The 21994-nt window shown below is 41.1% G+C and overlaps 1 protein-coding gene across 2 annotated transcripts; it reads left to right on the plus strand.

Annotated features, from left to right (window-relative positions):
- The first annotated feature begins 37 nt into the window (after positions 1-37).
- On the plus strand, positions 38-20984 carry NMNAT1 (nicotinamide nucleotide adenylyltransferase 1). Of its 2 annotated transcripts, none has more exons than XM_024210589.2 (5): positions 38-118; positions 15651-15824; positions 17616-17799; positions 18534-18679; positions 19870-20984. In XM_024210589.2, exons 2-5 carry the CDS (start codon positions 15707-15709, stop codon positions 20280-20282), a joined length of 861 nt encoding a protein of 286 aa, XP_024066357.1. In that variant the 5' UTR covers positions 38-118; positions 15651-15706; the 3' UTR covers positions 20283-20984. The 2 variants fall into 2 exon arrangements, with proteins under 2 accessions (XP_024066357.1, XP_024066358.1); XM_024210590.2 differs by lacking the exon at positions 38-118 and adding an exon at positions 9639-9701.
- The last annotated feature ends 1010 nt before the right edge of the window (positions 20985-21994 follow it).

A 21994-nucleotide genomic window follows, 5' to 3' on the forward strand; every position in this document is an offset into this window, starting at 1 on the left:
TCGAAGCCCTCCTTGTGCGCTGTACCGGGCGGTCCCATCTGCGCCTGGCATCCCGGGTCACAGTGGGTCCGGCCCTTCGGCCGTTCCCCGCGGAGCTGTGGCGGCGCCTGTCAGCCGGGTAAGCAGCTTGAGGGGTGCCTCGGTGGGGCGAGGAGCCTAGGGGCCGCGCCTGGGTTACCCTGTGTGGGGAAGGGAGCAGGGCGCCACCTGGGGAACTCTGGCTACAGAAAGGGCCTCAACCCCTTCCGGTGGCCTTGTAGCTGGCAAGGGACTTCCCTCTCAGCGCGCTGCCAATTTTTCAGTCCGTTTCCCTTACCTCTGTATGACTAAAATGAAAACAAGCGCTGCCACGGGATAGTGAAACACAGCCTGTTTTGCCAAAGGCATTTACAAATGACTGTATGTTACTCCTGCAATCCTTACTCACACAAGTAAATCCCATCAGTGAACTGCTTGCATGAGCAAAGACTACATGCAGGAATAAGGTTTGTGGGACTGGGCCCTAAATTAGCCTGGCTGTTCTCAGTATCACTTCGTCCCACGCTGAAATACTCCACCTCTGGGATGGAAGGTGGTAGCTGTTTAACAACGCATAGCATCACAATACAACAGTCCTGGACTTTTACCAGTCTGGGTTGCACTTACTGAAAATGTCACCTATATAGCATGCATGTGTACCGTATATTTTGTGTCAATTTCTCCTACTGAAACCAAATACAAAATCCTTGGTAAAAGAAAGTGGCAACAAAAACAAGTTTTTGTTGGTATTAGCAAAACAAGGTTTTTAGTAAAAGCAGAATGTATTCTATAGATGTTTTTATTGCTTGCCCCAATGAATTTTTGAACATCTACCTTAACAATGTCAATTTACAAAGAATCCCCATGGGAACTAATATTATTTAAGTCATTTTGTTTATCCTTCTCAGATATCCTTAGAGAGAGATTTTCAATGTCTTATTTAGTAGTGGGCATGAAAATAGTTGGATGTTGTGTAACTCACCTCAACTTTGTTAAACTAAGTACATACAAATGCATAAGAACCTTTTTCATCAGTACATGCCAAGGATTTGGCTTTTGGGGACGTGAATGAGAGAAAGTGGATAAAAAACAAAGAACTATTGTTTACTGGTATGAGTGTTTAAATATTGTTTGTGGTCACATTGGAATAATTTTGATAGTGTTAATTCAGTACCTAACAGTCCTAAATGATAATATATAATTTAACAAAACTTTATTATGAGGAAAAAAATTACTTGAGTTGGTACGATTAACCTTTCTAAGGACATTCAGAGCAGGAGGCTCTCTTATTCTATAGAGGTTCTTGTAGCACCCTCATCACCGTAGCATCTGACTGCCTTCTAGTATTGCATTAGATTATGTGATTAACATTTGTCACATGTAGTTTATTTTCTCTCTCATCTTCTTCCCATGGAAGAAATTGCAGGCACATTTACTCAGCAGTTGGGTGGTGCAATTCCCAGCTTGGGTAGACGTAGATGTTAGTTATGCTCAAGCTGGCACCTAAAAATAGCAGTGTGGCAAGGGTAGCAGCTTGGGCTAGCAGTCCATGTACCTACTGAGTGGGGGGTCAAGCAAGATTGTATTGGGGCGGCTAGCCTGACCTGCTGTCTGTGCCGCCATGACCACAGTGCTATTTTTTAGAACACTAGCTCAAGCAAAGCTAGTGCATGTATGTCTACCCATATGAAGTTTCCTATAGTCCAAGAGTTTTATGCCCAGATATATTGTATTGCTGCAATCCAGCAAATAGGTGATAAAGGCATGCAGGTCATATCATCTGGTCTGGATGAAATGGAGTCTTATCGGCAACCAGAGATGGTAGACAACATTGTTTATCATAGTACTGTGAGAGTTTACGAGTTAGGGAGGAATCCTAAACTACAGATCAAACTGACCAATTGTGGGTGCGTTCCTCCAACTAAAGGAGACTGCAGACTCCCATAGTGCTTTCCTCTGCTCCATCTTGCTCAGCTCCAGCTTTAAACAGCTGTTCTTCAACCCTGAGCTGATTTAATCCAAGTAGTGGGCCATCTTGGTGGAGTGGAGGAGTATTTGTCATTTTGGGGAAGATTCACACACTTTTTAGTGATGATTTCACTCTTTCACATAGACCAAAAAAACCTGGAGAATTTATTGGAATTCTTGTTTATAGAGAAGAGACTGACTTTTTGGGCCAAAATGGGGGTCACTTACTATGAAATATAATATAATGAAGACCAGCCCATAGGAAATTCCCTGGTTTAAGAGGCTGCTATAAACTATCCCCAGGATAGCCAGTACCATTTTATTAGACTTTTAGACTTCTGCTGCTGGGCAAGCCACTTCTGCTAGTTCATTAAAGAGATACTTCATATTATTTAACCTGACAGAGAAAAATGGGGTAAAAATAACTGAGTGGAATTTATGCTCTGTTACCCAGACAGTCTGCAGCTACATCAGGTTACTGTATTTTCAGGGGTTCCAATAAGTAATCCCTTAAATTGCATTTAACTGAACAAATATTCAGTTTTTGGCTCCAGTGCAAACAAACTAAAATGAATGGGGAAAGTGAAAACAATCAGGTCATATACCTGTCCTTTCATCCCTGAGTGTAAAATAGTTCAAGACATAGTTTAAAAAGTACACCTCTACCCCGATATAACGCGACCCGATATAACACAAATTCGGATATAACGTGGTAAAGCAGTGCTCCGGGGGGGGCGGGGCAGTGCGCTCCAGCGGATCAAAGCAAGTTCGATATAATGCAGTTTCACCTATAACGCGGTAAGATTTTTTGGCTCCCGAGGACACTGTTATATCGGGGTAGAGGTGTAACTTTATTTGGGACTGCTCAGAGGCGGCATATGCAGCCCTTGAAAGAGGAAAGCATGTTTTATCACTCTGGATGACCCAGGAGTGGCTTTACTAGGCTCCAAAGGTAGCAATGTACATATTTCATGTCCAGGAAGACAGGGTGGACTTTGAAGAATGGAGACAGCAGCTTCTCTCCTCATCCCTCCCAAGAGAAAAAGAAGCTTAATATACTGTACAGTAGTTCAGAGTGAATAATTAATGGTTATGTGCATCTATACTGTTGTTCTTGGTGTCACTGGTCCCTCCTCAGAAAGCACTGTAAGCTGGCTCTACATGATACTAAATTTCATTAGTTATCTTTAATCATTTTAACAACTTCTTTGAGAGGCAAGTTTCTTGAGTGTTATAAGGATTTACAAGAGGGGCACAATAAATCAGTGAATAAGTACAGGCCTGCGTTAGTCTCTTGATGATACTTTGCACTGCTATAGCGTCTTCCACGTGTCCCTCACATGGTGCTCATGCACTAATGAAGCCTCACAACCCCTCTGAGTTCAGTAAGTATTGCTATCTCCATTTGACAGATGACTAAACTTGAGGTAAAGGAAGTTTAAGTGAGTTGTCCAAGGTCATAAAGCAAGTAAGAACTGACAATAGCATCAAGGAGTCTTCATATACAGTTGCCTGATCTAAGTGCCAGGCACTGCTTCTTTACTATTTAGAAATAGTATAGAATAAGTTTTAAAAATCTCAGTGTCTTCCTTTAAGGATGAGCTGTTAGTTACTGAACAGGACTGGCCCACTTAATGTTGGAGTCAAAAAGATTAAATCACAGCTAGAGAAATACTGAAGACGTTGTTTAGCATGTTCTGGGACAGAATCATACAATTTATTTCTTTAATTATCAACTGTCCCTAAAAACACAACATAGAGTTTTATCCAAATTTTCTTAAGGCAACCCTAGTATGAAAACAGTTAAAGTAAACATCAGGAGAAATGGATTAATGTTTTTGTGCGACAGATTCAAAAGATTATTCTTACAATACATAAACCAATATTCTATAAAAGTTATCTCCTCAACCAGCACAAGTTTTCTGGAGAGTTACAAAACAGTACACATTTGAGATTTACTTATGTAAACAAGATAGGTGTAGGTATTAGCTAGCTTCCTTTAACAAGTTTTTAGGAGCATTTTTTTCCAAGACATAAGACATATTGATCTCAAGTTACATTTTAAGTGTCACCCTGAATCCCTACCCAATCTAAATTAGGCAATATAATTTCCACAGATTTGTAGTAGAAGTAAGGGGCTTTGAAATCTGCAACAGTAAAGGCTTCAAATAAGTCCTTTTTGTAAAAGAACACTGAAATTAATTGAGTTGTTCCTGATTATTCCAGGGCAGTGAGCAGTTCTTCATAGTTAGAGGAAAGACATGTACAATTGTGATGAATGAGAGTAACTGTGAGGTACTCTAAAAGTTGTCTGAAATTAAATAATTTACATTAGTTAGCACAGGAATTTCTGAAATTTTTAAACTTCTCTTTATAAGAATGACTTTTTAAAAAGCCTTTGGGCCAAATTCAACCCTGAGGCCAATGGAGTTACACCAGTGAATAACTTGTATCCTTTTTGTTGATTTCTCTAAAAAGCTTAAGGAATAAGAAGTCCATAATTCAACAACACATTAATTTCTTAAATAGTTTCAACTTAGAGTGAACAGTTGAATGTGACAATCTGACAGTAGATGGGCTGTAAGAATTACTGGAGTCCCACATTACTGTTCTCTGCTAGGAAAAGCTAATTCATTTCCCTTTGTAGAAAGCACCACTTTTCAACAAAGTAGATCAGAATGTTGCTGGAATATAAAGGTGAGGGTCATTTCATACTAAGTGGACCCCAGTTCTGAAAGTGCCACTAGTTTTAAAAATTACAGGATCAGAAAATGCGTATTACACAATGGTATTAGATTTCAGTCCTTCTGCTCTCTATGCCAGCACACACAGGTTTCCTGAGGAAGTGTTGCTAAACTGCAGATGTCAGCAGGAATTGAGAGTATGTGTGAATAATCAGATCTTGCCTATAAATACCTCAATTTGTAAAGAGACACGAGTTAGAAGGCAAGTTTATGATGCAGTTTAATAGCTGCCTGATTTTCTAGACTGTAAAATTAGCTGCCATGATGCAAAAGGTCATTTGATCCCATTGCCGAAAAAGGCACCCTATATTTTCATCCTTAAGTTTCTGATTATTTTCCCCCTTTTTTTAGGAGCAGGAAATCTACCCTATTCAGGTCTGCAGTCTGAGTCACTTTCTTCTTTGAAATTGGAGCTTTATCCATTACAAAGGCAAGTCCAGCTCCTTCCTTCTCCTGTTCCATAGCTGTTTCCATAGTAACTCTTCCAGCTGATGCCAGTGCAAGCACTGCACTCAAAGTGGCACCAAACCCTTCATGTCCTTGCCTGCTAACTGTTTTGTGCTAATAAGGAAGAGGATTTGAAAAATTCTGTGTAAAAACTCTTGAAAGCACTGAAAAGTACTGACACAGAGTGAACCTCATCAGGACACCAAAGCCCTGCAGTTTCCATTCAAGAGCCCCCTGATTTTTGTGTATATTGATAGTTAAAGACTTTGCTATGAATCTCTCTCATTTTGAAATTCTCCTCACTGTGACTGTTACAAGGATCAATACATTTCTAATTTCTTCACCCCCTTCCTACTGAAGAGTGGCCTTGTGAGAATTTTCCAGGCAGGGATGTTGCTGTGGGAACAATGACGGAATATTCAGTACTTTGCATAGAGGACACAGACAACTACAACAGGAGACTAGCTCATAACATATTCCAGTTTTAGTCTGTTCAGAATCAGTCCAGGAGAAGCCATACTGGCAAGTCAGATTGCCACAAAGAACACTAAGACATATTTAGGGTGAGGAAAGGATGGGAAGACAAGTGAAAAGAAATTGAATTAGTAGTAGAAAAGGATTTACTCTGCATTTATGGTCATTCATAGTTTCTTTCAATTTCACCCACCCTATTAAGTACTTAGTCACAAAAGCCAGACTCCAAATGGAGGCAGTGCAAATACATGACATTATTTCTAGCACTTACAAAAAGAAAATTAGTTACTTGTTTTACCCACCACACCTTGGATTAAAACTGAACATTTAAGAAATCTGAATCACTCTTCATCAGTGCTATTGATTTATTATTTTCACTTAATTAAGCTTCCACAACAAAAATAGATTGGTCATTTTTACTTGTAATTATAATCAGCTTTTCCTCTTACATGCTAACACCATGCTGCCCTGTTTAGGTTTCCAGGACTTCAGTAGAATACTTAAATAAACATTTCATTTACATTTTAAAGGAATGTAATAGAACATATTCTTTTTAGGTTTCACTTAAACAAAATCTAAATGTTGGGCTAACTGCTTGACAGTGCCCTTTAATTAATTTAGATACCCATATCTTTAAATTGTCAGGTAGATCAGTATTTCAGGGAAATGTGTAAAACTAATTCTATGCAGGGCCAGCTCTAAGCACCACCAAACCAAGCACATGCTTGGGGCTGCACAATTTCAGGGGCAGCATTCCGGCCACCTTTTTTTTTGTTTTGCTTCGGCAGTTGTGCTCCTGGAGGTTTGTTTGTTTTTTTTTTTTTTGCTTGGGACGGCAAAAAACCTAGAGCCAGCCCTGATTCTATGAAGGAGGAAAAGGTTTAATTTCTCATTTAAAGAAACTTTAAAAGTACCTGCTGAAATCACAGTGCTCACTGACAGCATCAGAGACAGATCCTAAAGTTTGGGCTAGTTTTGGCCTGTGTAAGAAAGCAACTGTGAGAGAGACTTCTTGTTATCATTGTAGCAATGTTTGTCCGTGTTTTAAATTGATAAATGAAAGGAGTAGCAATACTTCTTTCTGACATTATGACTAGAAGAAGTCTGAAGGTGCAGAAAACATGCTTCCACCATTTTTAATCCAATTCTCTAATTTCAAAATTAGGCTAATATTTTCCTAGTTTTTGATTATTCTGTTCCATTTTATATGCCCAGCAATCCATCCTCTAACTGAAAAATGCAGAGAGCCTGCAATTAATTATAAAAGATAATAGTGAAACAAAATTATTCAACTAAGTATACCAGTTGTAACTATAACAACATTTTTATTATGGCACTGCTGAGACTAGGAGTTTGTTAAAATACTCAGGTCCCTTCATTTAAGAGCTGTTAGAAACCAAAGGGTCCTATTAAAATTAAGTAGAAATTAGTTTTGCTTTAGAAAACTTAAAATCAGAAGTGGAATGAAGGCTTGAATACATGCATACTGTGTAGTCAAGGCAATTAATACAACAGTACAGGCTCCTTCAGTAAAGGATCCTATACTCCTGAATACACAGATCACCTTGAGCTCCTACGGAATTGGCTCCACAAGAGTAAGCACCAAACCCAGCCCTGGAAAGATAGGAGAGTGATCAAGATAACACTTCTTTAAACTCCTTCCCAATGAGAAACTTCAAGAAGATAAGCTTCCCTCTTTTGAGAAATTGTTATCTTGTCCACTGTGTTGCAGAACCAGTCTATACAACCTTTGCCTTCTAAAAAGCATAGCTAGAGAGAGGCAAATTATTTTGTCACTACACTTGACACACAGAACTAACTACCTAAAATATGTTGAAAAGTTACAAAGCCACTAAGTTAATCAACCACATATTGTTCACCCTCATTTTCTCTTCCTAAGCTATCTTCATAACACCAGCGCATCTCTCTCAGATAATTGGTGTGTTCCTGTGGATCCAAAACAGCCAGATATCTGATGTAATCCAAGTATGTGTGAAGGGTCGAAGGACAGAAGTGGTAATAAACATAGCTGTTGTATGACAGATAAGTCAGATACATTAACTCTTTTTGACAATGGGTGTAGATTTTCTCAGCCTACTTCTTAGTCCTGGCATCTCAGTGCTGTTTCATGACCCTTGAATTACATAATTGAGTATACTGCCTGTAAGAGAATCAGGGGAGTATCACAGGCCTGATTCTCCTCTCAATTTTCTTTACACTGATATCTCCACTGACTTCAGTGCAGGGGCGTGCGCAGGGGGCAGCAAGCAGGGGCACCCCCAATAATCAGCGAGGGACACAGTACTCCCCTGCCCTGGGACTGCAGCAGGGAGAGAGGACTCCCCCTACCCCAGGGCTATGGCAGGGAAAGAGCTGCAGCCCTGCAGCTGGGGGAGTCCTCTCTCCCCAGGGTCTGGGTGGGGAGGGGGGGCAGTGAGCTCCTCCCAGTGCTGGGGGGGGGGCGGGAAGTGAGCTCCTCCCGGGGCCAGGTGAGGAGAGGGGAGAGCGAGCTTCTGTGCCACCACCCCCAAAAAAAGGGTCAAATTTAAATTCCTTCGCACACTCCTGCTTCAGTGGAGTCACTCTTGATTTACACTAGTGTGACAGGAGAATCAAGCCCTGTTTCTTTGCTGTCCCACGTATCTCACTGTAAAACCCGGACACCTGCAGAACTCACAATGGTGAAGAAAGTAAACATACTACCACCAACTTGTTCAAAAGTGGCTGGCTGCAGTACTGGGACAAGCTCGGTCTGAAAAGCAACCCCAAGAAATCAGTTAAACATTCAGTGAATGAATATCCTTTTTTAATTTTTATTTTACTAGACAAAGCTAATATTGCGTTTCCAAATGTCTGTATTTGCAAATTTCAGATGTATACATTAGTCTCTTGTTAGAGAACATTATTCTAAAATAGCATTAAGGTTTTGACACAAACCAAAGAATGGCAGGAATGTTAGATTTAAGCCTGCGAAGCATTAGAGTAGCAACTCCAGGCTCAACCTGGAATGGTATTATTCCCAGCAACTTTTAAATATACAATGAAAGCTGCTTCAGGTAGCCACCCAATGGACCAGTAAAATCAATTGTCAACAGAGGTTATTTTAACTGCAAGTTCAACAAAACCATATTGAAAACCTTGGGGATAATTGAATGGCTTAATACAAGGAGTTATCTATCAGACAGGAGGACCTTAGTAGAAATTTCACTGTACCAAATTATATCCATCGTCTCATCCTTCTATATTTATTCAATAGAAAGATCTCTGTCACACCAACACAGAGAAACTTCAGTAGAAGTTTGCTAACAGAAGATGTGCTTGAAAGAAATAGCAGGATGTTCTTCCTCCTGTTACATGTACCATTTATACCTGACTTATCTCAGTTGTCACCCTCCCATCATAGAGATACTTATCAGGCACTTTTGGTGACACTGGACTGCTGCTGATTTCCAAAATACAGGCTGCAGGACCACCCTGCCATCACTACTTTACTTTAAATGAGCAGGCTGCTGATATAGAAACAGGAGTTGAAAATGATACCACCTAGTTAAAACTTCAACAGGCCTTTCCTGCCACGTCCTTTATTGGAGTTTTCAGTCCTTCAGGTTTGTGCTGTCAGATCTTCAGGGGAGTGAAAACAGCTGCCAGTCTCCTTGTCAAAAGGGAACAGAAACTATGGGACAGGCTATGATTTCGCTCTTCTCAAGAACATCTCAGAATACTCAAATCAGCTCTTTAGGTAAGACACCTGCTTCATTTCTCCCTCTCAAAATTCATCATGCATGCATTAAATTAACCTCTACAAGTTTTACTAATTAAGCCTCTTTGTACCTCTGTAGGATGTAGAGCTGAAGGAGCGGAATAGTGATTCCAAAAACAAACACTATAACCTGACTGAGAAGAAAATGGCATGAGTCACATTATTATTCATTACTTACTACACAGTAAAATATTCCACCAATACACAACTCTGTTACGTGGTTACCTGAGGCATTCAACTCTTGGTCTCATATTTAAAGCTGGCAAAGGACTTGTAGCCACATTTCAAAGGTACTGAGCACCCAACAATTCCCAAGCAGTTTGGGAATAACTTAGAAAGTCCAAAATTAAAAGATCTGAGGGGACCATTTTCATAGGAAGGGACATGGTACTATTAGATGATGCCTCAGATGAACTGAATTTGTATTTTACATGATGTTGCAGCAGCAAACCTTAATCTGGAGACAAAGGCCTTAACTCCTTAATCTGGAGACAAAGGCCTTAACTGCACTGAAAATTTTAAGGAGTTCTCCCATTGCCATGTAGCACCAACACAGCTCCACTTTTGCAAGCAATGGTGCAAGCAGAAGGGCATATTGCTGCATGAAGTTTTACCACTGTATCATCCAGATCCTCTCAATGTAGACAAGGCCTTTGTCTCCTGACAATGTGATGTTATAATAGAAAATTTGATTCCATCATCTGTTTGTCTAAGCATGGTCTAACCCTACCAGGTACTCTCCTATGAGCATATTCCCTTCAAAGCTTTTCAGTATTTTAGTCCCAACCTGATTTGGACCATTTTTATATTTTGTAGGCCTCTCTTCACAAGCTTCTATTCCTTTCCCACTAGAGAGTCAATATCTATTGATGTTTATGCCAAATTTGCTACTGTATCTGGAAACAGGTATTTTATATTATATATGTTGAGAGCACCATTCTACCCTGTGATACATGGTATGCACTACTGTATATCTTGTAAAAATCAACATTTGCCTTTAAATATTAGTAGCTCTTTTAAGTGGCAATGGAGGCTAAGCGTTTCAGTGAATTAAACATTGCAGTTTCACCTCTGGAGAACTGGATTAGAATCTTAATTTGGTTCACAAGTAAAAGTAGTTTAATGGTCTCATTCTAGTCTTTAGAAATCTACCTGGATCTGAACACATTAACAAAACTACCACATTATTATAGGTCTCTGCTCAGAAGACAAGGATGTTGTGAGTCGGGATTGAGGAGCATTGTGTGGCTATAGTCAGTGCCATTAGTTTTATTAGTTCAGAAGCACTAAATTCACCTTTCAGAAATAATAATAATTAAAAGCTAATAAACAATATCTCAACTTACCCTGTACACAACTCTTCACCCTTTTGATAAAGAATTCAGGCTTTAATTATTTTTGCTCCTTTACTGGACTTAAGAGATTCTAAACTATTGCCCTGTTTTCTGCCGTGGATACACACACCCCTATTAAATAGCCCTAAAACAAAACTGTGCTTACAATCTAAACTGTGATGGTGTTTGGGCACTCATTAGCTCAGGTGGTAGGCCATGTGAGTCAGGCAGTAATGAATCATAGCTGGGCTGATCAGATGTTCAAGAATCTGGGAGAAGTGCCATTTAAGAGAGGTTTTAATTCCAGTAATACATGGCTGGTAAGAGTGACAGAATTCTATGCCCTCTAGTTCATTTCTGCTATCAATTGCCCTTGGAGTTCAAAAGCCCAGCATTCACCTGAATGGAGCTTACTTCCCTTAGGTCACCATAAGCACAGAGTCCCTTTATTGTAATGAGAATTGTCAGGATTAGTGCAGAATAGCTAATTTTTAATTGGGGGTAATATAATGCCCCAGTCTCCACCACCTCTTAATATTTTAGTAAAGGTTAAAAAAAAATTTAAAAACCCACCTTAAAAGAACAAAATAAAAATCTTAACTTGTACTGACATCCTAACCATATCTGTGCTTTCACCACTACTCTTGGGGGGGGGGGGGGAAAGAGAGGAGACACAGCTTAGATAAAAAAGTTTATGGGATAGAAAGGAGTTATTTCAATACAGAAACTAGAGCTTTCCTCCAGCTGTTTAACTACAGTGGTATCTATGGAAGCAAGGATGGGTTAAACCTAAATGAAGCCCAGATGGGCCAATATTTTGCTCCCCAAGTTGGCCTTCCATACAGTGTCTTCCTCACTCTCTTGCAATGGACTCCATTTCTCAACCAGTTCACCATCTCTTACATACCCACTTGATGTCTGATTTTTCAAATGTGCTGAGCACCCACAACTACAATGGGAGTCTTGGGGAGCTTTAGGTGTTCAGCACATCTGAAAGTCAGACATGGCTTCTCAGTGATTTGCTAGCCTCAGATTAAAAAAAGCCTAGCTCCTGGATCCTGCCTTACTTCACCTCATGACACTTGTCTGGCTGTGGCTGTCACACACATACTATGGATGTCTTGGACCAAATTCATTCCTAATATGATCCTGTAAAGTAAGTTACAGTGGAGATGAATTTAGCTCGGCATGTGCCCATGCCTGCAACAGGAGCTTGTCGCCAGGTGGCCCCTATAAGGATTCCAGCTCTGAGGGAGTTATTGGGAAAAATACAGGCGACTACAATCAGCAGTAGCAGTTTTGCAATGGGTGGGCACCTTATACCTCCCCTATGCTCTTGGCGCCTTATTTACCTCCCCAGGGCTAGTGGGGTGAGTCATAGTTAGAGCTTCATGTGTGTTGCTCCAGCTGGGAGGGGGAGGCAAAAGGGGGCCACTCCTAAATCTGGCTCCCCCCTTCCTCCACTGTGCTCTGCCCCCTAAGCTCCCAAATTGCATGGCTATGATGCCCCCCATCCCCTTTGATCTCCCTGAGAGCCCAACGCTGCTGCTCCTGCAGCCACCGCTCACCCCAGCCAGGCAGTGTCTGCCCCCAGGCATGGAGAGTTATCCGCATAGCTTGCAAAGCGCACCATGCACCACTGGGAGCCCTTCACCACCATCTAGTTGGCCACAACAAGCGAGACCAGCAGGCCATGGCCAGCGACTGGGCCAGGAAGCACAGCGGAGAAACCACTGGGGCAGGCTCACCAGCAGCTGTCCCTGGTCACGCTAGTGTGTGCAAGCGGCTCACACGCTCCCAGACAGGAGATGCAAGGAAGAGACTTGCACTTTCACGGGGATGGCACTGACACTAGCATGGTCAAGTGATTGCCCTGCTGTACGCTACCCCTGGGAAATACACGGGGACAACCAAAAACTCAGACTCTCACTATCAGAGCCCACTTTTGAAAAAGTTGGCCAAGAGACTTGCCCAGGGCCACCTAGCAAGTTGGAGGCACACTCAGGAACCCTAGCTTCTTCATGCTGTACCCAAACCACTACACCACACTCAAAGATCGAGCAGCTCCAGTAGAGGAAGTTCCTGTAACAGACTCAGTCTATGTGGGTCAGATTCTGCTCATGGTTATAAACTTGTAAATAGGGAACAGTTCCTTTTAAACCAACGGAGTTACTCTAGATTTACACCACTGTGGCTAAGAGCAGATCCTTTGTCTTTCATATTTAGTTTTTATATTCGTTTGTTGTGTGCATGGGATTTCCATTAAAATTTTGAGGGAAAACAGGCTCCTCAGTTGGGCAAAATCCTGAAATCTTTATTCAGACAAAACGTTAACAAAATCATTGGAAGTATTGCACAAGTAAGGGTAGAGTAAAAGCTGAATAAGAACTTCAAGATGTATCCTTTAATTTGGAACCACTAGCAGTGTTGAAGGAAAAAAACTGAAGAATCTTGAATTATGTATTTAAGTTTTAGTGGCAAACTAGGCTTAATGTTATAGCTTCTTTTCCTCATTTTGAAAGGATATTTACTCAATTTGTTTGTCCTCTTTTACTTTCTGATATTGCTGTTAAATAGTAAGTCTAGATACTTTGAACTATTCATGAGGCTCCAGGAACAGTGATTTTTTTCTCTCTGTTTTCTTTTAATTTAAAAAGGGAAATTGCTTAAATTATAGAAGATGAGAGGCAGGGAGCTGAATGGTAATATAAAGAATTTTGATAGATCAGTCTGAAGGGAACAGTAGCAAAGAGAACAAGTAAACTGGTGATAACTTCACCTTCAGAGCTAAGAGGAGCTCTTCTGTTTCCTGTGGTCAAATCGCAAAGCTGCCAGCAAAGGAATTTTGTGTGCTCTCAGTCTCGGTAGGAAGAGCTGATAAAGGTGACTAGAAAAGATTTTGTTCCTCACGATACAACTAATTGTCACTACGTTCAGGTAAATTGGATTGTTCATTAGATGCTATATTTTTGTGTCCAAATGTAGTAATGTTTGAGCTGCCTTCTATATTAAACGTGGTGATTTGGTATTTTCATACTTACTACAGTAATGGAGGCCCATGTATCTGAATGCCTCCCAAATATTTTAAAATAACAATCTCTCTCTCTTCCTTCACAGTGTGTAAGAGAATAATAGCTTATAGTTTGTCTGTTTGTATGTGTGCTGTGTTGTGTATCTTTCTGTGTGAATAACTTTTGGGGGGAAAGCTAACCTAAAGAAATGAATTTTGCATTTAGTTCTGGATGTGTTTGTTCTAATCTCTTGCAGAAGGATTCATAGTCAAGGTCCAATTCCTACAAAAGTTCTGTTTCCGAGACTCATGAACCTCTTCCTGTTGATCTATAGTTTAATTGTTTCACCTGAATATAGCTGTTGTAGGAAGTCACAGTCACAGAGGGAGACATGATCTCTCAGTACCTAGATCAGTCCTATGGAGGATTTTGAAAATCAGGACACAATCTGAAGCAGTTTCTGTATTCATTGGGAAGACAGTGGGAAAGTGAACACTGGAGTGATGCATTCATGGCAGCTTGCGCAGCTAAGCAGACTGGCATTTTATACCAATAGGAGCTTTTTTCAGGATGTGTGGTTCCACTCCTAACTATGAGTTGCAATAATCTAGTTCATAGATCACTAATGAATGGATCACCCTGGACAGAACTATGTTCGATAGGTGTAAAACCAGCGTAATGGAGTGAAGCATCTGTCCCTACGTTTCTTGAGAGTACTAAATTAGAGTAGTAGTTTTGATAGAAAAGAATTACAGCTTAAAATACTATACATTGGTAATTGTGGACTGAAGCCAGGATTTAATGAATGTGTTTAAAACACCCAGTGCTTCTGTTTTTTTCTTGATTAAACTAATATTTACTAGCAAGTCTGCCAAAAAATAAGCACTGGGACCTTTAAACCTTAATTATACCATACATCACTGTTTTTTTTAACCTTAGCCACCCACAGAATGTATTATCTTCACAGTGATTATGATGCAAGCTAATGCTGGGAGGGAAATGAGGAAGTTAGTGGGTCTCCCTCTGTCATTAACTGTCAGCTGGTAGAGAGGTGGTACAATAATTTAGACTTGCTGATGTCTTTAGACAGGAACATAGGAGTTTACAGGTTTGGGATAACTTGCAGTGTTGCCAACTTTCACAATTCTGTTGTGAGTGTTGTGATTTTTATTTATTTGTTTGTTTATTTTAATTAAAGCCCCAGCTACTGGAATCAAGAGCTTGCATGAAAATCTTAGCTTTTTGGGGGGGTTTTAAAGTATGTTTTCTAGCCCTCGGGGTTGTGGAGAAAAGTGTATTGAAAACATTAATTGACTGCACCCTAATGGCTCAGAAAGCCAAATGCAAATAAAAGGAGCAACATTCCAAAAGGATAAATCTCATCATTTTTGAGGGGCCTGATTCATGTTTTTTGAATGCTGGGATGGCAGTGCTGCTATTATTCACCATATACACTTTACACTTTAGTACTCTTTACTAAAGCTCTGAGCTGTCCCTTAGTACAGTCACATTGCTATCTATTACACACAAATCTCGTGTTGTCTCCCCCTGCTCTCTTCCTTCTACATCCTTTGAAGCCCTGAGTAGCCCCAACTGTATGTTTCCCATACTTAAGGCCCACACAAGAGTCCTCATTTTTCTTGTGGCAGATAGCCACCTTTGCCCCATCCAGTCTCTCTGGTCGCACTTTCTCTGTTACACCTTCTGGAGGTAACAGAATTACATCTGGTGTTAACCTCCTAATTTCAAAGGTGGAGCATCATGTAAGAGATTCTAGAGCAAACATTGATGTTAGCATGACGGGTTGTTCACTTCTAATCAAACCATCTTCTGCTTTATTCAGTAACTCTATAGGAGCAGAAAACAACTTTTTTGTCCTCTCCCCTTACTGTAGTTTGTGGCTGTGACTCTGAAGTTCTTCATTTGGACCTGTGGCTTCAGGGAAATCCTATGGAGAATCCAGATAACAAGACACAGGTCGTTCTGCTGGCCTGTGGTTCTTTCAATCCAATCACCAACATGCATCTGAGGCTGTTTGAACTGGCTAAAGACTACTTGCATGAAACAGGTAGGAGTAATAGCTTAGCTAACTCAAAATGTATAGCTCTGAGATGTGTGTGGTTGTGTGTTTAGGTGAGTACATATGTGTGAGTATCTGGGATTGCTTTGCTATGACAGGGCTGGTCCACACTAACCCCCCAGTTCGAACTAAGATACGCAACTTCAGCTACGTGAATAACGTAGCTGAAGTCGAAGTATCTTAGTTCGAACTACAAGGTACTTACCGCGGGTCCAAACGCGGCAGGCAGGCTCCCCCGTCGACTCCGCGTACTCCTCTCGCGGAGCAGGAGTACCGGTGTCGACGGCGAGCACTTCCGGGATCGATTTATCGCGTCTAGACAAGACACGATAAATCGATCCCAGAAGATCAATTGCTTACCGCCAAACCCAGAGGTAAGTATAGACGTACCCACAGTGTCTATATTCGGATTCCAATTAACAAGATGTAGAGATGGGTATGAGTGTATGCATGATAATAATTACTGGTAAGACAAAGAAGAATTTATAGAGTTGCAGGGAATCTAGCATAGTAATAGATCATATCTGTGGCAGTGGCCTCTGTCAGAGTGTATTCTTGTCCCCTCTTGTGGACCAGCACCAGTTTGTTGTAAGCAACCCCAACTCCTAGGTCCATGTGTTTCTAAGCCTCCCTGGGTCTGGGTAGTGACTGGTCACTGTTCCTACCCCTGGGTATTTCATACAAGCTCCCAGAGGTAGACTCTGGGTCTGACACCCTTCTTGGTCAGTAGGATCCCACATTCTGGAACCAATGCCTCAGCCTTCCTGAGCCCTCAGTTGCTTAGATACATTCCCCCCAAGTCCACCTGGCTGTTGTAGCCCTGGTTTCTAATTAAAACCTTCAGGGTCAATCAGGAGATAGTCAAGGAACACAGACTTAGCAAAGCAATTTCTTAATCACAGACACTTAACTCTCTAGCCTTTTCAAGAGTAACAGATCTTTGAGAAACAACAACATCCTGAATGCACCCCGCAACCCAAAGTCAAATCTCATCCCTCCTGTGAGTCCTGGGTTTGATCAGCATCCTTAAACTATGCATCTTTTGCTGCCTTCTTTTGACTGGTCATTTTGCATGTGCCAATGGCCTGGCCCATTGCGGAGAAAAGCAACCCTCTTTTAAAACAATCTCTGTCTCCCTGTAGTCTTTGTGCTTCCGCTGGGTAAGTTTTGGGACTACAGCTTCTCCCTTGTCATTCAGAGTCAAAGACCCTAATGATAGAAAAACCATTATTCTACTAGGGAAGAGTCATTCAATGTTGATAGCCCTTGATTGCTCTGTCATTGCTTCTCAGACATAGTTATTCCACTAGGTGTCAAGCCCCTGCTACAAAATGGATGCTCCAATCCACAAAGAAGGCTGCAATACAACATGAAGATCAGACTTCAAAATAAAGTTTTTTTTTAAAGACCCAGAAACAAAATGGGGTCCACAAAACAAAAAGGAGTTCACAGTTTGACACAGACATATTGTCAATCTGTCACAGCCTCTTCTTCCCAAACCCTGAGACTATCACACCAGCTTTTTGTAGTCTGTGTCACCCACACTTGGCAGCATGATTCAAATTCTCTTTCATAGTTGTGCTCCATACATCGGCCAGAGTGCACAGCACTTTTCCAGTTCCAGTGGATTGGCTAACGGGGCTCTGTGGGAAAATGGCATTCATCTTCTTTTAAAGACCATAATGACCATGCATATGAAGTACTTTATGTACAATACAGTGAAGTTGACATCTGCTCAGTCACTCTTTATGTTTTTGTGCGGGTGTGTTTGTCACGCAGGAAAATACAACGTAATCAAAGGAATCATTTCCCCAGTGGGTGATGCATATAAGAAGAAAAGTTTGATCAGTGCCAATCACCGAGTAACCATGGCAAAGCTTGCTACAGAAAGCTCAGACTGGGTGCAAGTTGATGACTGGGAAAGCAGCCAGAATGAGTGGCTGGAGACACTCAAAGTTCTAAGGTATTGCATAGCCATACACTGAAAAGACATGTATGCCTTTAGTAGGATCAGGACAGGAATGGTTTAAATGGCTAAGGGTCAGTTCTGCAACTCTTAATCACATGAACAGTCCCATGGAAGTCAAAGGGACTATTCATATGAGCAAGAGTTTTTCACATAAATAAGGGTTGCGGGATTAGGCCCCCATGCATATATGCTGAGACTATGAACACTTTAACATTTCCAAGGGCATATCATTTACATACTTATTTTTGATGACTTTTTAGCATTGAAGAAAGTGAGGGATTCATAATGGTGACTAGAGCCGAGAGTAGAGTGGGCCCATGCTGCCCAAGCTTCCCTCACAAAGCTCTGCTAATGCACAATGCTGCTCTTCGGTACTTTTAAAAGTAGTGTGAGAACTTTAAAGGAATGCCTATTTTTCAATCTTCCTTCACCCCCATGATGCTCCTGTGTCTGCCCTTCCTCTCCATATGGTTTGTGTCACACTAACTCCATCCAATTTCTTCCTTTGAAAAAATAAACTTAATTGCTGATGCGTCTAGCACCAGCACGTTGGCAGTCACAGGACTCAGATCTCACAGCCCATGGTTGAGGAAGTTCTCAAGAGACCTCTATGAAAAACTCAGGGTGCTGCTGCAGGAGGAAGTGATGAAATATGATTCAGTAGGTGGTTCTCTTCCCTATGTTATTGCACAACTTTAATACTCTTTAAAAAATTATTTATTTTGTAGATACCATCATCAGAAACTTGCATCTTCTAATCCTGCTAACAGTCTGCAGAATGCTGTACCTCTAATAAAGCCAGGCCGAAAAAGAAAACAGGAAGCAAATAGATACATTCCTGTTAAAAAGAATCAACTGAGTCCAGAAACAAAAGGTTTAGTATGTTTACGAAAGAAATCCCCATAGCAACACACACTTATTTCCAGGCCATGGTGATCTGCCATTGGGAAGCATTTTTCTGATATTAGATCTCAGTTCTGACCTCCCTACTGAACAATGTAAAGAAAATAAAACATCTAGATTTTATGGCGTGAATCAGTAGTCTCCTTCATAATAGTAGACTATCAGGATGAAGTAATCGGGTTTTACAATAATCCTTAGGATAACAGAAATCTGAACTGGAAAAAAAACATTTAGTTTACTGAGATTTATCACACTACAGCTGAAGTTAAGGAATTGTGAGTCATAGGCTCTTTTTATTCAATGAGGAAAGGAAGGACAATAAGTCAGAAGTCCCTTGTATATCCAGAAATGGGGGTAGAGGTGTAATTTAAAACCCCATGAAAGTGGAGTAGCATGATTTACAAATTCCAGCTAACATCCAGATTGATTATTACTTCTTACAAAGATGTAATTTTATTATTCATCTCTATTTAACCTGAGCACCTGCATGAACTAAGATCTAACAAACTTGCCAGTTTCTTAGTATCTTGGGCCCACCCACCCCTTTTGGTTTCAGCCAATAAGCCCCTTCCAACTTTCCACAATGGATTTTTTTTCTCCAATGTGGTTTTTTGATCCTTTAAAAATAATTTGTCATCTTAGTCTTCCCTGGCCAGAGCCTACTAACACCAGCCACGCATGAAGGGCAGAAACTATCCAGCCAAACAAACTTCTGTTGGTGAAAGAGACAAGCTTTTGAGGTCCACAGACCTCTTCAGCTCTGTATTTGGTTTCTCTTTCTCTAAGGAGAATCCCTTTGGAATGTCATCTAAGGTTTTAATAAAATTAGGATGTCCTTCTGTATTTAACCCTTTTGTAGCTCCCCCCCTTGAGCTCTCTCATCTTCAATGGTGGATTGCTTTGTCACAAGGCCAGTGTTAGGATCATTCCTTAGAATATATTTTCTAGTGCTTTTTGCTCCCTTTGGAGACTATTCTATGGATAGCCTAATAAAACTTATTATTAGGATGTTTTTTCTAATACACTGTCCGAATGTTGCTTTTCTCAATTTCATCCCATTACCTCAGTATACCCAGGATATGGAGAGGTAGTGTAACATCCTTGCTGAGTCAGCAAATAGCAGTAGCTAAAACTGAATCTTCTTCCATTCCCTTTTTTTAGGTGTCCCACAGCTGAAGCTGCTCTGTGGAGCTGACATGCTGGAGTCCTTTGGAATCCCCAACTTGTGGAAGCTGGAAGACATCACTGAAATTGTGGCAAACCATGGCCTTATCTGCATAACCAGAGCTGGAAACAATGCACAGAAATTTATCTATGAATCTGACACGCTTTGGCAACACAAGAATAACATTCACCTGGTAGAAGAGTGGATCACCAATGACATCTCTTCCACCAAGATCCGGAGAGCACTGAGGAGAGGACAGAGCGTCCGTTACCTGGTCCCTGATGCAGTCCGGGCTTACATTGAAAAACACAACCTGTATAGTCCAGAAAGTGAAGACAGGAATGCTGAGGTTATTCTGGCCCCTTTACAGAAATATGCTAGGGGGTGTAAGCAGGAACAGACACTGTAATCTAGCCTATTGTTATGCTGTGAAAATCTTATGCTTTAACGTGGGAAGATGTTTAATCTGTTCCAGTAAATCAGGTCTGATTTTGTAGCCCTTGTATGTATGTAAGTACCATTGAATTCAATGGGAGTTTTGTGCGTATGGGGATTGAGCTTTTACAGCACAGGCCTTGTCTTTAAAAAAACAAAAAACAAAAAAAAAGTATGTTTTACCTCAGGTTAACTAACATGCATGAGCTATCCTGAGGTAAAGACACAGTGAGGACAAGGCATTTAGTTTTACCATAAGATAAACTAGGAAAGGTCAGCTCTGTTGACCTCACCAAGGGTATGTCTACACTGCCCACGTTACAGCGCAGCCATGGCAGCGCTGTGACGTGGCCAGTGTAGTCACACTTTATCACTGGGGGAGAGCTCTCCTGGCGATTTAAAAAAAATAAAAAAACCCACCCTGAATGAGCGGTGGTAGCTTTATCGCCCAAAGCACATCTCCCGGCGATTAAAGTGCTGTCTATACTGGCGCTTTTCAGCGCTAAAACTTTTGTTGCTCAGAAGGGTGTTTTTTCACACCCCTGAACAACTAAAGTTTTAGCACTGAAAGTGGCAGTGTAGACACAGCCCAAGTCTACCTCACAGTACAGCTAATATGTCTACACAGCTGACATTAAAGCGCTGCTGCGGCAGCGCTTTAATGTGGCTGTGTAGTTGTGGCTGCAGCACTGGGAGAGAGTTTTCCCAGCGCTGTAATAAAACCACCTCCGCAAGGGGAATAGCTCCCAGCACTCTAGCACTGTGTACACTGCCACTTTACAATGCTGAAACTTGCATCGCTCAGGGGTGTGTTTTTTCACACCCCCGAGCGAAGAAAGTTTCAGCGCTGTAAGTGGCAGTGTAGACAAGGCCTAAAGTAACTTGTCTTCACAGTGTTTTTACCTCAAGGATAGCTGACACTCATTCATTATCCTGAAATTTAAGAATAGACATTTTTTAGCAGTGAAGACAAGGCCTTAGGAACTGGATTCCTCCACTGTCCTTTACCTTGTCATTTACAGCTGTGCAAATTGAGAGTAAAGTGGGTGCAAAATGCTGCCACTCAGCTGTGCTGCTGTTTTACACTCTCTTTGCACATGAACAGCAACAAAAGATGCTAAACAGTGGAGAAGCAGGCCCTACAATTCTGCATCACGTGCTACAGTTTGATACCTAAAACTGAGCATAATAAAATGAAACAAAATGGGTTTTACAAACTCTGATGTTACAGATATCCTTGACTAAAACTTTAGTCGTTCAGGGGTGTGCGGCTGTAAGGTCTCTAGTGTAGCTGCTCTAAGCTGACGGGAGAGAGTTCTTCCATCGGGCTTAATTACTCTAGCCCCCACGAGCAGCCGTAGCTTTCCCATCGACATAGCATTGTCCACACCGGCGCTTAAGTCGGCATAAGTTATGTCACTCAAGGGGTAGCTAATTCAGACCCCCGAGTGACATAATTTATGTCAGCTTAAGCTGTAGTGTACCTATAGGCCAGGCACTAGTGCATTAGAACCAGAAAGTGAAATTTACTAGAAACAGAAAGCAAAATTGACCTGTTTAGTTTCGCTGTTCAAACTGAATGACCTGTAAAGTGATAAACAACACAAATGTTTTGAACACTTCATTGTGTTATAACAAAAGACAAGGTCATTTCAAGGCAAAGTTACACTTTCTTCCACTGTCGTG

This window comes from Terrapene carolina, unplaced genomic scaffold (assembly GCF_002925995.2).
Source record: "Terrapene carolina triunguis isolate 2854851 unplaced genomic scaffold, T_m_triunguis-2.0 Scaffold714, whole genome shotgun sequence".
Classification (NCBI taxonomy): domain Eukaryota; kingdom Metazoa; phylum Chordata; order Testudines; family Emydidae; genus Terrapene; species Terrapene triunguis.